Genomic DNA, 15,389 nt, shown 5'->3' on the forward strand with positions numbered 1-15,389 from the left:
CTGATATTGTATTTCAGTCTCTTTATTGATACCAAATGCAGCTTTGGAGCTTGTCAGCCTCCGTTTTTTACAGTCTACACCATGATTGTCATTGTCACAGGTGTCACATGAACAAGTGAATGTAGTGAAAGGCAACTTTCTAACCCAATTCCATTGCTGGAGTCAGTATATATATACATACATATATATATGTCAAGGTCCAGAGGGACCTTGAGAGGCTCGAGAGGTGGGCCTGGGCGGACCTCACAAAGTTCAACAAGGCCAACTGCAAAGTCCTGCGCATGGGTCGGGGCAATCCCAAGCACAGATACAGACTGGGCGATGAGTTGATTGAGAGCAGCCCTGCAGAGAAGGACTGGGGGATATCAGTGGATGAAAAACCAAGTATGAGCCAGCAATGTGCGCTCGCAGCCCAGAAAGCCAGTCACATTCTGGGTTGCATCAAAAGAAGTGTGGCTAGCAGGTCGAGGGAGGGCATTCTCCCCCTCCACTCCACTCTCGTGAGACCCCACCTGCAGTACTGTGTTCAGCTCTGGGGCCCCCAACGTAGGAAGGACATGGACCTGCTCAAGTGGGTCTAGAGGGCCATGAAGATGATCAGGGGGCTGGAGCACCTCTCCTATGAAGACAGGCTGAGAGAGTTGGGGTTGTTCAGCCTGGAGAAGAGAAGGCTCTGGGGAGACCTTAGAGCAGCCTTCTAGTACCTAAAGGAGGCCTACAGGAAAGCTGGAGAGGGGCTTTTTACCAGGGCGTGTAGTGGTAGGACATGGGGTAATGGCTTTAAACTGAAAGCGGGTAGATTTACATTAGATGGAAGGAAGAAGTTCTTCATTATGAGGGTGGTGAGGCACTGGAAGAGGTTGCCCAGAGAGGTTGTGGATGCCCCATCCCTGGCAGTGTTCAAGGCCAGGTTGGATGGGGCGTTGAGCAACCTGGTCTAGTGGAAGGTGTCCCTGCCTGTGGCAGGGGGCTTGGAAATAGATGATCTTTAAGGTCTCTTCCAACCTAAAACATTCTATGATTCTATGATTCTCTTTTTCTGGATAGATTATTTACCCTTGATCTTTGACTGTCTATCCCTTAAACATGAATCAATTCTGCCAGAAACGATCCTGTTTCTGATTAGGGAATCTCTAGTATCACCAACAATGTCTGGATGCCAGAGTTCTCAGATAATTAAAATACACATGTTCCTCTGATGTGTATTACTAACTGTGTTAGAGAAAGAGAACAGATTTGAGAACAGACCCACCAGAGCGTTAACAGTGGGTCTGTTGCAACACAGGCATAAGACCTACACATTTGCAGCTGGATTCTCCCCTGGTGTGATTATATTCCTTCATACCAGCTGAGAATCTGCACCTTTACTCTTGCCATGGATGAAATAAATGAAAAAAAAATGTATATTTAGTACTGTTCCAAAATCCAAACTAATGACAAATGTAGTACTTTGAGTAAGACTTTTTCTTCTTAGCAAAAAACCAGCTGTTAGTCAAAGGGTCTGTAAATGATAAATACAAGTCAGCAGGCGCCCTTTGTCTCATTTCACAGACACATGGAAAGTTTTCCTTATCTCCAGGGAGGCATTCCTCAAAACTATCAGTCTGTGGTACTGATAGTGCTAGTCCCTCTTATGAGTTTTATAATGAAAACAAAACAAATAAGATATTCCTGGTAGCTATTTATGCATGTATGTTTTTCAAAGATAATTATGAACCGTAGCTGAATTTACAGCAGACTAATGCCATGGGAACTACTGCAAAAAGAAAGCCAAGATAAATTCAGAGAAAGGAAGGCAAAGGGCACAAAGATAAAGTAAAATGACATAATTATCTGGCAAACGGTTTTGTCTAGAAGAGGCTCCCTTTAGTGAGAGAAAATGAGTGCTCTACTATTTAGTGCTCTACTGTAATCCTGGAAGATGAACTAAGCATAGATTTTGTACAAGTCTGTGGTGCTGTTCCAGGATTGAGTTAGACAGGATTGATCAGACTAAGGGCTAGCCCTGCGCCTTAGAGCAGTGCCAGAGAACGTAGTTGGGCTTCTCTAGTTTTGGCAGAATCAATGCCATAGTTATGTAAATCCTCTTGTTTAGCTGACCTAGTGCAAATAATACATATGCAAGGCCTATCAGGCAAGTATTTTTATTGAGGATTATTTTACGTAGCAGCTTTTTAGATTTGTATGTGCCATTCAGTAAGAGCTCTCAAAATACTCCTCTTACCGACACAATAATTTACCCTACATAAACATTTCACTTTACTCCTTACATGAAGTCTCCAGACCCAAAGTACAAGGGAAATAATCTGCTGGCTTGTATAGCACAAAGGCTTGTCTCCTCTTTCAATACTTAGGTCTACTTAGATGCTTTAAATTAGCTGAATTATTATCTGCTGATCTTGTTTAACTTGAGAGAGATGGAAATACACATATACATGTATCTTCTTTGGCTTTTGGGATTTGTTATTTTGAAAAAGACACTTGATTAATTTTTGAACTGACAAGAAACAAGAGGAATGAAATCCAAGATGAATCTCAAAGAAAAAGATAGATTTCCATCTTCCACTAAAGTAGGTGATTGGTGATATGGCTCTTATATGCTACAACTTGTAAGTGACTCACAAAAGGCAGATCATTTTTCTCTCCTTTTTGTCCCCAGCTGCTCAGCCTGCCTTAATTAACTACTGCTTTGAATGCAGTTCCCTCTCCTTTCCACACATACTGCCAAAAGACCTCAGCTGAGAAAAAAAATTGCATAAAATCTTCTTCCTCTCTTCAGTGATTCATATGCTCATAAACTTATGCCTTGCTCAGATGCCTGTCCTAGATCCCCCTCTGGTTTTTGCATTTTAGTCAAATGCCTCAATCGAATGCCCTTTAAGCTCCTGTGTGGCTCTGTGCCACAGATAAAAATGTATTTCCCCTATGCACCATCCAGCTCGTTTCCGTTCCTACTTTTTTCTTGCTAATGTCTTGTTGTCATCATCCATTTTTTGTACTCCGATCATTTAGGGCTGGTCTCATAAAAGCTCCCTCTGGTTTTATACCAAAGCTTTTCTCTCTCCTTTCCTAAATGGCATCTGTTTGCGTAACCTCCTCCTAAGGAGATTTAAAAGATTTACCATCTAGCTTCTATTGTTGCCTTCTCTATGAAAGGTAACTAAAATTAAGTAGCAGGAAATACAATCCGATGGAAGTCAATTTAGAGTTTTCAAACAGGACAGAAGATTAAGCTGAAGCCTAATATAAGGACAAACCTGAGCAGTTGTTTCTTCACCATGCAATTTGCTTGTATTTTAGAAACTCTTATTTCTTCCCAACTTTCCAGACTCATTTTAAATTCCTGCAGTTAATGCTACTCCAGTTTTTCCTTAAGGAAGAGAAGGTTTCTAAGGATTAAATCCTCACAGGGACTGTCCCCCTGCGGGGGACTCAGTAGGAGCTCTCCTACATCATACACACACTTTGCCCAGATTACTTGGAGAAGTCAGAGTCTAGCAGTCATTTACAAAAAGAGGTAACAAAGAACATCAGTATATTGGTTTTCCCTTTCATTCATTCCTAGCACAGCTTGGCTTGGGACAGACCACCCACGAGGCACTACTCAAGAGACAACTGCTACGGAGAACTGTGGTTGAAGAGCTTTCTGAGGCATAATGCCTACCTTTCAGATTTTCTTGCATTGGTGCAATTTATACCTGTCTCCAAGCACAAGGTCATAATATGATCCTGTATGCTTGTGCTATGTAGGCTGCTTCTATGTAGTTTTGTGAAGTCGGATGCTATGTAAATAACAGCGTATTCATCCAGGACATGAGCTGTGCCAAATAATCTGCTAATTAGTACAAAACGAGAATCTTCGAGGTTGCACATTATCTTGAGAATTGTTTCCAGGTCTCTTCTAATGTAGGTTTGTGTTTGTGTAGTGCTTGGAAATCCTGTACATGAGGAGCCCAGAATGCCGTAAAACATTTTGACAGATTGTTTTAAAAATCAAAACATTTTACCTGAAGGGCATACTTTGCTTGGGTGGAAAATAACAGCTCATTTTCTTATGCAAAACAACTCTGTGGCATACTGAAGACACATGGAGTTATTCATATGGAAAAAAAAAAAAATTTTGTGAGTTGACCATGCTGTGCAGTGCTATTGGAAGGTAGGCATTTACATAGTGCTGTGATTAAAATGTATTTGCATCCCATATGACAGGCGTTTCCATGTTACTAGGATGCCAGCAGTGCTCAGATCATCTTGGCTTCTCCCAACATAAGAAATGCAGTCAAGTCTCTATTTGCTTGAATTGCATGGACCAGCAGAACATTAACTTTTTTTTCTGCTGACGTTACACTGTGCAAGAGAACACTATCCGAGCAAACCTGGGTATGGAATGGATTTAACAGGGGCCGAGTGCTGAAGGGCAATAACATATTGACCCTGATCCAGGGGAAACACCAGCACACCAAAACAGCTATTGGAGAGAGTAACCTTTTCTCACATTGCACTCAGGTGAGTACAAGGCAGCCCTTTAAGGAACATAAATAAATGAAAATTATTTCTTAGGTTAATACACCAATAGTTTGAACATGAAGAGTTGTTTAATACTGTCTACTGAGATTAGTATCTAGCTCAGATGTGGGTCAGAGGAACAAAAAATGACATGCCTTATTCCCCTGAAGAGCCAATAGCTTTTCATAAAGGAAGATAACTCAGTGAAACTAATGCCTAAAGATAGGTGAAGAATAAAAGATGAGTGTCAGTAAAAAGTCAAGCAGTAAGTCTAAAATTTCAGGGGATTTAAATATTTAATAAATCAGTAGTCCTTAGCAAGTAATATTAGCAAAGGAGGAGAGCAAACATTCAATCAATAGATCCACATTCCCTTTCCTACAGTTCTAGCTCTCCTATAGCCTGTCAAAAGCAGGGAACTAAAACCAAAAATCCATAGCACAGTCCTCAGAATTACAGAAATGTTAAGCCAGAGGCCTCACAGATAAAGTTTTTAAAATACACTGAAATTAGCTGAGCAGATAAGGGCCTGAGCTACTCTGCAAGCCCAGTCCAGGTTATTAGTGAACTGAAGCTGCAAACATCAGCAGTGTCGGCTGGATCCAGATTACCAAAAAGTTTAGAAATAATTCTATGTGCAATTTCCAGCCTGTTTCTAGTACATATTCATATTTCTTTTTGTTTGCTTGATACTGTTTATGATGAATAGCTAATACATTTGCACAAGCAGATGATGCATTTGTTTTAATACTAAGATCATTTTTTCTCCTTATGAAATTTCAGTAAAATATTAGAGTTTCTTTCCAGAAATTATTAAGTTCCAAACAGAAGAAGTATATGACAATACTACCAGCTACTTTTTATGGGAAGAGGTGATTGTGCCTAACTTTGGTTAGTGTACTTGTGATATTTGTACTGGGATAATAATAATAATAATAACAACCCTATTACCTGCTGTGTACCTGAAATACAACCAGCTTACATAGACTAAGCAGTCACTGAACAGCAATTTACACAATGGTGAAAATCCCTCATAGCTTCATGTTTTTGTGAATTGTGATCAGTAACCCATAAAATGCAAGAGCAATCGGAATGCATCCACCTAGTTATTCTGTGTGCTGGTCAGAATACTCGTGGTGTTTAGCTAAGACTGACTTTAAAATATCAGCACTGAAAATCTTCAGGAGATGGTCATGTCTGTATCATTCAGACATCAGGCAATTAGATAGAATTTTTAAAAAATGCATCTGTTACACTGTTTGGAACTTTGTTTTTTTAAAAAAGTGTATCATCAGGTGATTATAAAAAAAATAGGCACCCTCTCTCTCATAAAGAGTCTCACAGGAGTTAATGGGACTATTATATAACAAGAATGGTATTACCTCTTAAAAAATGTAAAAAAAGTCAATTTATAATCACAGTTCTAAGGTGGGTGGATAGTATAATCATTGGGATTAGACACAGGGCAAACATTGAGAAATGAATGGAATCATCCAAGAATTGATGTGTTGTTTAATTTGGTGTCATCTCTGTCCTCATAACCGCACTGACTTTACTGGCATTACACCAAGGAATCTGGAGGAAACTTGCATCAGGCCTTCGGCTAGAATTTTGTTACTTGGCTGAAAATTCAACACCTATTTTGAACTGCTCCTAAGTCTTGGCTACTTTTCAGTGAGAACCTAGGGCACTTAAAAGCAAAGTCCCTTCCTAAAAATAACAAGACATAGTAATGCATGTAAATGCCTGTACATATTTGCAGAAGAACCTCCTGTTTGCTACATGAGAAAGGTAACAGCAATCACAAAACATAACATTAGGGAAAAAAAAGTACTATTTCAACAATAATTGACAAAGAGACAATCTTACTGTTAGAAAATTCAAGTTGTAGCTATTTACAGTCTGCCAGGCCAGAAACTCTACAAATAAATACTGTTTGGATTTTGTATTATGTTTATCCTCTTTTACCAAAGCTAAAACCTGGGACTGAATCAGTCACAAAGGATTTACTGTAAATGCAGGTGCTGAAGGTTTTCTCTCCACCTGTAAGATGGTGAATTAGTCTTACCAGCACAGTGCGTGGAAGGCTTTTGGTCCTGTCTGGCACAGTGTCACAGTCCACAGTACATACTCTGTGGAAATAAGAGAAAATAACCGATTAAGGAAAATAAGCAGCGCTGTAGAGAATCAGGATGATAATTCATATTGCTCTCCTTCTGTTAGAACTTTCAGAAGCAAGTGGATGTAAAGGTAAGAAATTGTAGAAAGGATTTGTATTTTGCTGCCAGGAATCTTTTTTTAGTATTATATAAGACTGAGAGGGGCATCTTGGATCATCATTTCTAGTTTCTTATTACCAAAGGCAACAGTTTAAAATAATCTCTTTCATAAATATATGAAGTTCTATCTTTGAAGTACAGAGGAGTAGAGAGGACAAAAATTCTACTGTGAGGCTGTTAAAACCAACACTTTTTCTGAAGCCGCCTTCTGATTTCCTGCCTAAATTTATTCACTGGCTGTTTATACACATTTTTTTTCTTTTGCCAATATGATTATTAAGCTAAAATAACTCCTTTTTTCTCTCTGGATTACCCCTCCATATTCACAGAGAGCAATCATAGTTCCTCTTTGCTTTCATTTTACAGACAAACTGAAGTCTTTTATTCTTCTCCTGCAAGACAGTTCAACTCTCCCAATCATCCAAGTAACCCACCTCTCTGTATCTGTTCCCATCTGCTTTCAGCTTCCTGGAGCACTGTTGACTGGATTCACTACTTTTGTCCCATGTGAAGTTCATCAAATAGTTTGGCCTGAAACTTCTTTTACAGATCCACAAAAGGTGAGGATAAGGAATAACCCCTTAACATTGCTAAGGTCAAAATGTGGCATGTAGTGCTTGGGGTTTGATTTCTTACCTTAGAAGACAGAAATAGCTAAAATAAGAAAGACTGTGTCCTCAGTCAGGCAGAAGGCAGCTTTGTATGTGGCTATACCATACAGGAAAGTCAAGTGGGACCTAAACTCAAGGCTGCTCTACTTGATGTAAAATACTTTAACTGAGAAGACAAAAATCCCTTATTCTGCAGGTTGGGACAGCTGTATTCCAGTTCCTGAACAACTGGAAGTTTGTTTATATCAGGTGGAGACATTGAGAAGCAGGAAGGTAGGGTGAGCAAAGGATTAGGCAGCAGGACAAGATTTGGAGGAAGGCAAGATGCCAATCAGTAAGCCAGCTTGTTCAGGAGAGCGAGGGACAGCAAGGAATGTACAGAGAAAGAAAAGAGCTGGGGAGGAAAGAATAATTATCAAGAGCAAAAGACAAAATGATATGAAAATGTTTTGGGGGGAGAGTGATGCTGCTAGAAGATGGCACATAGAATGAAATATCAGTAAGAGTAGAAAAAAATCACTGCATTTAAAGTATCAAATACTGTGTGATCCCATTATTCGTAACAGCATCAATGTGCAAATGATGGCCATCCCAACACTCTTTGGTCCCATTGTGATAAGCCTTGTATGTATAAACAAAAGGGACAATGGCTCAGGGGGCCTTGACCTTTAAGACACATAAAGTGATGGGTAAGCTTTACAGATACGAGAGTACAGAATTATAGTGAAGAATTTTCTAGTTACGTGCAGTGAACCCATTTTCCTTTTTTCTTTTCCACAGTCAGTAAGCCAAGTGGTCGATGAGAAAAATCACAACGTGATTTCTCTGTTAAGGTCTTGTTCAGAACATAAATATGTCTTGAGAGATATTTGCATATAAATTGTTTTTAATTAAAATTACTTTTGGTAGATTAAGCTAGAACAGCCACTGTTAAAAAATAAGCCATGTTTCTGAAAGAAATAATTTTAAAGGAAGTGTTAAAAACAGTTTGTCAGTTTGCATTGTACTGTTTGATTATTCACATGCTAATTGTATTGTTCCTGCTGTCACATTACCTTCAGCTTGAAGATCAGTCAGAAAAAGAAATTCTGCCCTACCTGTGACAGTCAGACAGTGGAACAAAAAATGCCAGTGAAGTGAGTTGTTGTTTATGGCTATTTTAATCGTAGCAGATTTATGGGATGGGATGATCAATTTTGAATAATCTGGACAGCTTTTATTTTCCTTCCTCCTTTAAAGTGTATATGATTATTTTGATTCCTTGTTGCCAGTTCTGCTTGCCATTCCCACTCAACTAAATTCCACGAGATCAGTGAGATAATTCTCTGAGTGATAAGTAAATATTGAAACAAATGTTATTACACATAAGGAAGAGAAGCAGAATTATGTTCATGCTGTCTGTTTTATCCTGGTCTTTCATTTTGCTTTTTTGTTTGACAAGAAAGCTAGTAAATATTTACTGAACAACCTGAAAAATTGTTACATATTTGATAAAAGTTTGTTACAGTTACTAAAACAAATTCTCTGCTGATTAATTCCATCAGCACATGATGTCTCACAAAGTACTACATAATGCTATGTTTAGTTTTCATTTGTGTTTTCAGTACGGGCTGACTATATTTGCACTCCAGTTTCCCTCATGTATGTGTGCAAACTTCCGTATAAATATGCATAATGCTATTATTTTTGTTTAAATATAATTTTGTGCAGTCTGGATGTAAGTAAACTGACAGCTGTAAAGAAAGCTTGCTTGTTAAAGGTGTCAATGCCACGATCTATTGTAATAATTATAACTACAGCTACATAATAGGGTGACACTATCATATAATCTCTTTATAAATTTACAATTAGAAAATACCATTACTGGTGATGCTGAGAAACGGCTGTGGACTACAGCTCTCAAAGTAACCTGTATACTTCAGAGCAGGGGTTTGTCCCCTTATGAATATCAAACATTTTCTACAGAATTCTAGGGTGGGTGGGTTTTTTTAAATTAAGAAAACCTGTAATATTTTATCCAGAACAAAGAGTTGCGTGCATTTATCAGACTCCAGAGCCTTTTAGCTCCTAAACCACCTATTTTTTAAGTTAGTATATACAGTAGCAGAAAGTCAATAGTCAGCATAAAGGTCTTTCCATAGGTGATTTCAGACACCAGTGGGTCAGACAGACAAAAGCGTAGTGAACTTCACTTCAAAGGTTACTTTAAAATGCTCTCCTGATGGATGGGCATCTTGTCAGCCTTGAGAACACGTTCTCTTATAACGCTAGCGCAGAGGAAAGAGCAGCACAGCATGTACAGGCAGGTGCTGTGTTTTAGCAGAGTCTTTTCCACCGTTTTCCACTCACCCACATTTCCCACCCCTCAGTATTGTGGACAGTGTCTGTGGCTTGTGATGCTTTGCTGAGCCGAGGATGACCTGCTCTACATCCCATGAGTCTGCATGTCTGAAACCAGAAAAACCAAATGAAAAAAACCTTTCGGTACAGAATGACTAACCTCCATGAAAATTAATCTGTAAGGTTTTTTGAACGGAAACAGAGTCTAGTCAGAAAATAAGATTTCTGTTTCCATGAAAAATTTTTGAATTTGTTTTGATTTTACACTGAAACGTAACAAAATGTTTCCAAGTTTTCCAATTTCCCCTTTCTTACCACCAAATGAGAGAGAAGATGCACGCAAACCATTCTAGAGCTGCCAAGATGTCAAACGACTACTATATTCACGTAGAATGTAAATTCAGTTTCAAATCCTCCAGCCTACTGTAACCTATACAAGATACATAACCAGAGAATTAGAAAGTTGGTTTCTTCTCTTTTTGTCTGGTTAATACGTCTCTATTATTTGGATAAAATGTAACAGTTTCCACAAAAGCAACATGAGATACTGATCTATTTAATTATTACCTACCTCTCTGGATATTCTTGCAAGTATTCTAGAGTTGTCCTTTCTCCTTGTCTCCTTATAAAAAAAAATCTGTATCCAAAATGGGGGTGGGGGGAATCAATTACTCTGCTCTGGCCTTGCACTTTGAACTATTTGTTTTATGTCAAGGTCTTTCACAAGTGCAAAATGCTAGTAAAACATTCTTCATTCCCTTTAAACTTTAATGTTTCTTTTTTAAAAATATTAATATGCATTAATTTTACTACAACTTAAAAAAAGTTGGATAAAACCTTCTACTGAGTCTGTTCTGGGTGGATAATAGAGTATCAGCTCAATGAAATTCTTCATCTTTTACTGCCTGTCTTTAGAGGTTACAAGAAGAACTGATTAACAGTTGAAATTTCTAGCTCAAAAATTTTGGCTTAGGACATTTGTAAGATATAAATTTTTTTTTCAAAATTTTCCTTAAAAAACACCCTATTTCAAAAAAAATTCAGTTACAAACCACTGAACTGAGATTTAATGAAGAAGTATGCTCCTTTTTCTAAAACAAAATAAGAGCTAGATGGCCAAACAGATTTATTCCTGCTTATCGCTGAACGAGATATGAGACTAACGTTCATCTGGGGATGCCTGAGGCTGCAAATTAACCGACCACCAAAAACCTGAGAAAATCTAATAGAAAAACTGGCATGCAGGAAAGCAGGCAGGCACATGCTGACATCTCCACATGTGTGTCTGATGTTTCCACAAAATGTTTCAAGAAATCATATTCTTCCAAGGTTTTGTGACAAAAAATGCAAGCAATAACAATAATGCTGGTAAAGGAGTTTCTTTTTCTCCGCTAGATGTTTAAATTAAAACTCGTACAGTGGTGATTTTAATCAAAACATAATTTTTCAGGAATAAAAGACAGGTTTATTTTATCTATGTACTTGTGGACTAAATTGAATATGACCATCCTTCCCAAGTTACAAGAAAAAAAAAACATTCCACACACTTAGCATGCAGTTCCCTTATCTGACATCCTTTTGCCTGTCAGATCTCGCGGCTGTCCTCCGTTAGCCTGCACGCAGAGCTTGGCTTCTGAACCAGCTTGAACAACTTCAGAGCACCCTTTGTAAGAACAAGGGTCCATTTAGTTCCGTGTCTCATTTCTAACAGAGGCCCACAGCAAGTTACAAAGGAAGAGACAACCCTGTGAATTTACTCAACTGAGAAACCGAAATAATGCCCATTTATCCTACCACTGTTAGCATGAGAATGTTTTAGATAACTCTACTCATTCCAAGCAAAAAGTGTCCTATAAATTAATAGTTAATCCATCTGAACTCAAGAAGAAATTCAGTACGTGCTCTAGAACATTAATAACCCTCCTATACTTTTACTATAGTTCAACCAATTCCAAGCAATACTGCTATCACCTGGATGGATAATCAAGTTGCCAATGTCAAATAACACCGTACTTTATGAGTCTATATTGTTCCCTACACTAAAAAAAAGTGTCACACTTTTTGTTGACTTTATGTTATTCAGTGCATAGAGTAACATGAATTACTCACCCTGCTCCCTCAAGGCGATCGCCAAATAATAGCCTAGCTACCACAGACTGCACGCACAAAAGATCACAATGCTATTTTCAAGGATAGATGTTGTTTCCACAGGTCAGACGCTGGGGAAACAATGGCCTGGTCTGAGTCTGTGGATACACTACTAGCTAATAAAGGTAAGAAGTAAGTGGAAAAAAAATTTTTTTTTTAAATGCGTGTCAACCCAGTGCACAAACGTTGCTCGTCAGGTTTTCACACTGCTCTCCAGTTCAAGTCTCCACGTGCTTTGAGTGGTGTTCTCCACACCAGCGCTGCTGCTGGAGGCATGTGAGCTGCTGGGCTGAAAGGCAGAGGGGGCATGTTTCTCCAAGCTGCAAACACAAGATACCTTCTGGGCAACGCTTAAGGGACATTTAAGAAGGCAGAAGTGCTCTGCAAGAGGTTTGTTTTATGAAGATAATGGTTGTTAAAACTCTCCGTGCAATGGTTCTGGTTTTCCTATTTTTAAAAATAAATAACCCACAAACCTTTTCTTAGGTATTGCTGTTACAAAGAAATATCCATGTTGTGCATTGACTTTCAGTCAAACAAAAAATGATTATTTCTAATATATCCAAAGTCACTTCTCCAAGAGATCCCATTCTGACTGACCTGAAACCCCAAACCACATGTAACTTACAAAATTCCCTTGCCCCTGCCCCATTTTCTGCACTAACATTGTGGCCTGGACCCTGGGGTGCCTTCACACGGTTTCTGAATAGTATTAACTTGACTAACACAACTAAGTTTGGGTGCTGTCACCTTTCTTTTCTAAGAGGCTGTGATTTGGATTAATTTTAATTAAATTAATTTTAATTTCTTCCAAACAAACCTTTGTTTCATGTTTTTTCTCTTAAAAGTGAAAAAAAAAAAGCTGAACAAAGAAGTAATGAAGAATCCATCCCTTAATCCAAGTCTTAATCATTAATTGAAAGGAGATGGAAGCGCTATTTAGGCAGGCTAACCTCAGCTCTGAGGGGAGCACACTACCACAATATGACTTAATTTCCTACTTGCTTGTTAGACCAGGGGTCAGCCTCAAATCCCTAATTTCCTAGTCACAACAAATCCTCTTGAAGACCAAAATCTCCAGGATCCGCTTTTGACATCAGTGCTAGAGAGACCAAACCACAGCAGGCGGGAACTGGGAACGTTCCTCAATTAGTAACTCTGAAAGAATTCTCCTAGTCACCTTATCATTGCTATAGTTTCATCTCCTATTTACTTCTCCCACAACAGCCTCTTAAGACTAACTGCTGGCTGACAGGCAAAACAATATCAGACACATAAGTTACACTATATATATCTATACGTACACACATGCACACACACGTGTATATATCCATACATATAAACGGCATTAGTTTTCCTCTGCCCATCATCTTATGCATTTTTCCCCAGATGGTTTGGCAGCTTTTAGGACATTTTTGAAGTCAGAGTTCAGTGAGGAGAATGTGGAGTTCTGGCTGGCCTGTGAGGATTTCAAGAAAACCAAATCCTCCACTAAGATCACCTCAAAAGCCCAAAAGATTTATTCTGACTTTATACAAGCCGACGCTCCAAAGGAGGTAAATAGTTTTTTGTGTGTACTTTGGGTACTGAGGATGGGAATCAAGTGGAAAGTTCAGATCCAAACTTCCAGGAATGACAGAAAATACAATTCAATATGGCCGTACTTCCATTTTCATGTCAATAATTTAGCAGGTAGAAAACAGTGTGTGGAACTCTTATGGTTTATACTTTAAATACATTTTTCACACAGGTTTATCTCACCTTCTGAAATTTCTACTTTAAGATTTAAGGAAATTTATGTTAAATGTCTTTGGTTTTCTCTAACCATTTTTATAATGCAATAACCACCATTTCCTCCATATTTTAGGTACCAGTACATTCAAATGTTAATGACTGTTCTTTTGTACAGGTATTTTTGACATGATGAAAATCAAAATGCAAACTTGCAAAAATTTCCATCACAGCCTTCAATTCTATCATTATTTAAAAAATGCTTACTGTAAAGGAACAAATTGCTAATTAATTATTATTCACATTCTACTCCCTAAAAACTTTTACACTGATGTGTTTGCCTTTGATAGTGAGTGTGCTCTGAATGTCCCCATGTCTTACATATGATTGAAATCCATTTCATTATTAATAAAAACAAAAAATCCTTACAAAATATACAGGGCCGAAACCTAAAATGATGCCAAGTACCTCCATCTCTAATTTACTCTCTGGTGATTGGTACTTCATAGGATTTAGTTTGGCAAAAAGATGCGATAATCAGAAGCAAGTTTTTCCCTTCTTATTTCAGTGATGCCATCCTTTTAAGAGCCAAGTAAAATTAAGAATTCAGTATGTTAGAAAATGAAGGGGTGACCTTCCTGCTTATTTGCATCAGCCAGGGTATTTGGGAGGAAATTCAAATGCAAACTGTGGCCTGCACACGAACAGACCTCAGCTTTCCGATCAAACTGACATAGGTTTTACGTCTCCTTTCTTCCTACAGATTAATATTGACTTCCATACCAAAACCCACATCTCTCAGAATATCTCCGAGCCCACCCTCAGCTGCTTTGATGATGCTCAGAGGTCAGTCTATAGTCTCATGGCAAAGGACTCTTTTCCCAGGTTTCTAAGGTCAGAAATGTACAAGGAACTAGTAAAGAAGCAACAGCACGGAAATCAGAAGAGATGGCTCCCTTTTTTGTGAGAAAATACCTGAGGGATTAGGAATTTGTAAATGTCTCCCATTGCAACTCAGTACAGATAATAACTTATTAAAGTGATTGTACAAACCAGATCTAAGAATTGCCTTTGCCAGCTTGTTTTTAAGTACAGTATGCACACGATACTTTCTAATAGCAGTAGAGAAATATTCAAGAAACAGGATGGAATATGCCAAGACATTTGAGCTACTTTTTCAGTAAAGATGTTTGCCATTGATGGTTTTTCCAATGCTTGCTTTATTTGTCACAGTGTTTTCACATTTTTAAGCAGAATGTTTTGGTTTTCTGGTTTGCCATTGATTTTTCTTTAGAAGTATGGCCTCAAAAATAAATTCCTTTCAGGGGACTTGAATACAGTTACTCATTCATTCATCATCTTATTTATAATTTGTAAAAAAAATTTTAAATCCTCTTTTAAACATGTTTCATACCAATTCAAAACAGAAGAAGTAGAAATATGGTAGATAACACACTATGATAATATTTAATAAATAGGCACCTGCTTTATAACAAATGTTCCTGGCATTCAGAGCAAATAAATATTTCATAATACAGCTGTCTTCAAGATGAGTCTCTTCAATTTTTCTTTGTGTTTATTTCATTTAAATTTTTGTTGAAAAGTCTCATTTATTAATTGTGTAGGCATTTTGGAAAAAACTGAGGAAATATTCCTTTGTACATTTTCAATAAAGAATTCATTTTCTTTGCTTTTCCAAATGTATCAGTGATACTGTCCCCATGCACTCATGAAGTAGTAATGTCAATAATTATTACCATTTTTGAATGAAATA

General features: G+C 37.9%; 1 protein-coding gene across 1 annotated transcript; it reads left to right on the forward strand.

Moving 5' to 3' along the window:
- Window positions 1–11,897: 11,897 nt before the first annotated feature.
- On the forward strand, window positions 11,898–15,152 carry RGS21 (regulator of G protein signaling 21). Its single transcript, XM_009924306.2, has 3 exons — window positions 11,898–12,009; window positions 13,274–13,440; window positions 14,379–15,152. The coding sequence occupies exons 1-3, from the start codon at window positions 11,967–11,969 to the stop codon at window positions 14,580–14,582; spliced, it is 414 nt and encodes a 137-aa protein (XP_009922608.2). The 5' UTR covers window positions 11,898–11,966; the 3' UTR covers window positions 14,583–15,152.
- The last annotated feature ends 237 nt before the right edge of the window (window positions 15,153–15,389 follow it).

This window comes from Haliaeetus albicilla, chromosome 8 (assembly GCF_947461875.1).
Source record: "Haliaeetus albicilla chromosome 8, bHalAlb1.1, whole genome shotgun sequence".
Taxonomy (NCBI): domain Eukaryota; kingdom Metazoa; phylum Chordata; class Aves; order Accipitriformes; family Accipitridae; genus Haliaeetus; species Haliaeetus albicilla.

Excerpts from the sequence above, each read along its gene's own strand:
- RGS21 (XM_009924306.2), top strand. The coding sequence starts at position 11,967 with ATGGCCTGGTCTGAGTCTGTGGATACACTACTAGCTAATAAAG. Across the intron at positions 12,010-13,273 it reads TACACTACTAGCTAATAAAG|ATGGTTTGGCAGCTTTTAGG; the intron begins GTAAGAAGTAAG and ends ATTTTTCCCCAG. Across the intron at positions 13,441-14,378 it reads AAGCCGACGCTCCAAAGGAG|ATTAATATTGACTTCCATAC; the intron begins GTAAATAGTTTT and ends TTCTTCCTACAG.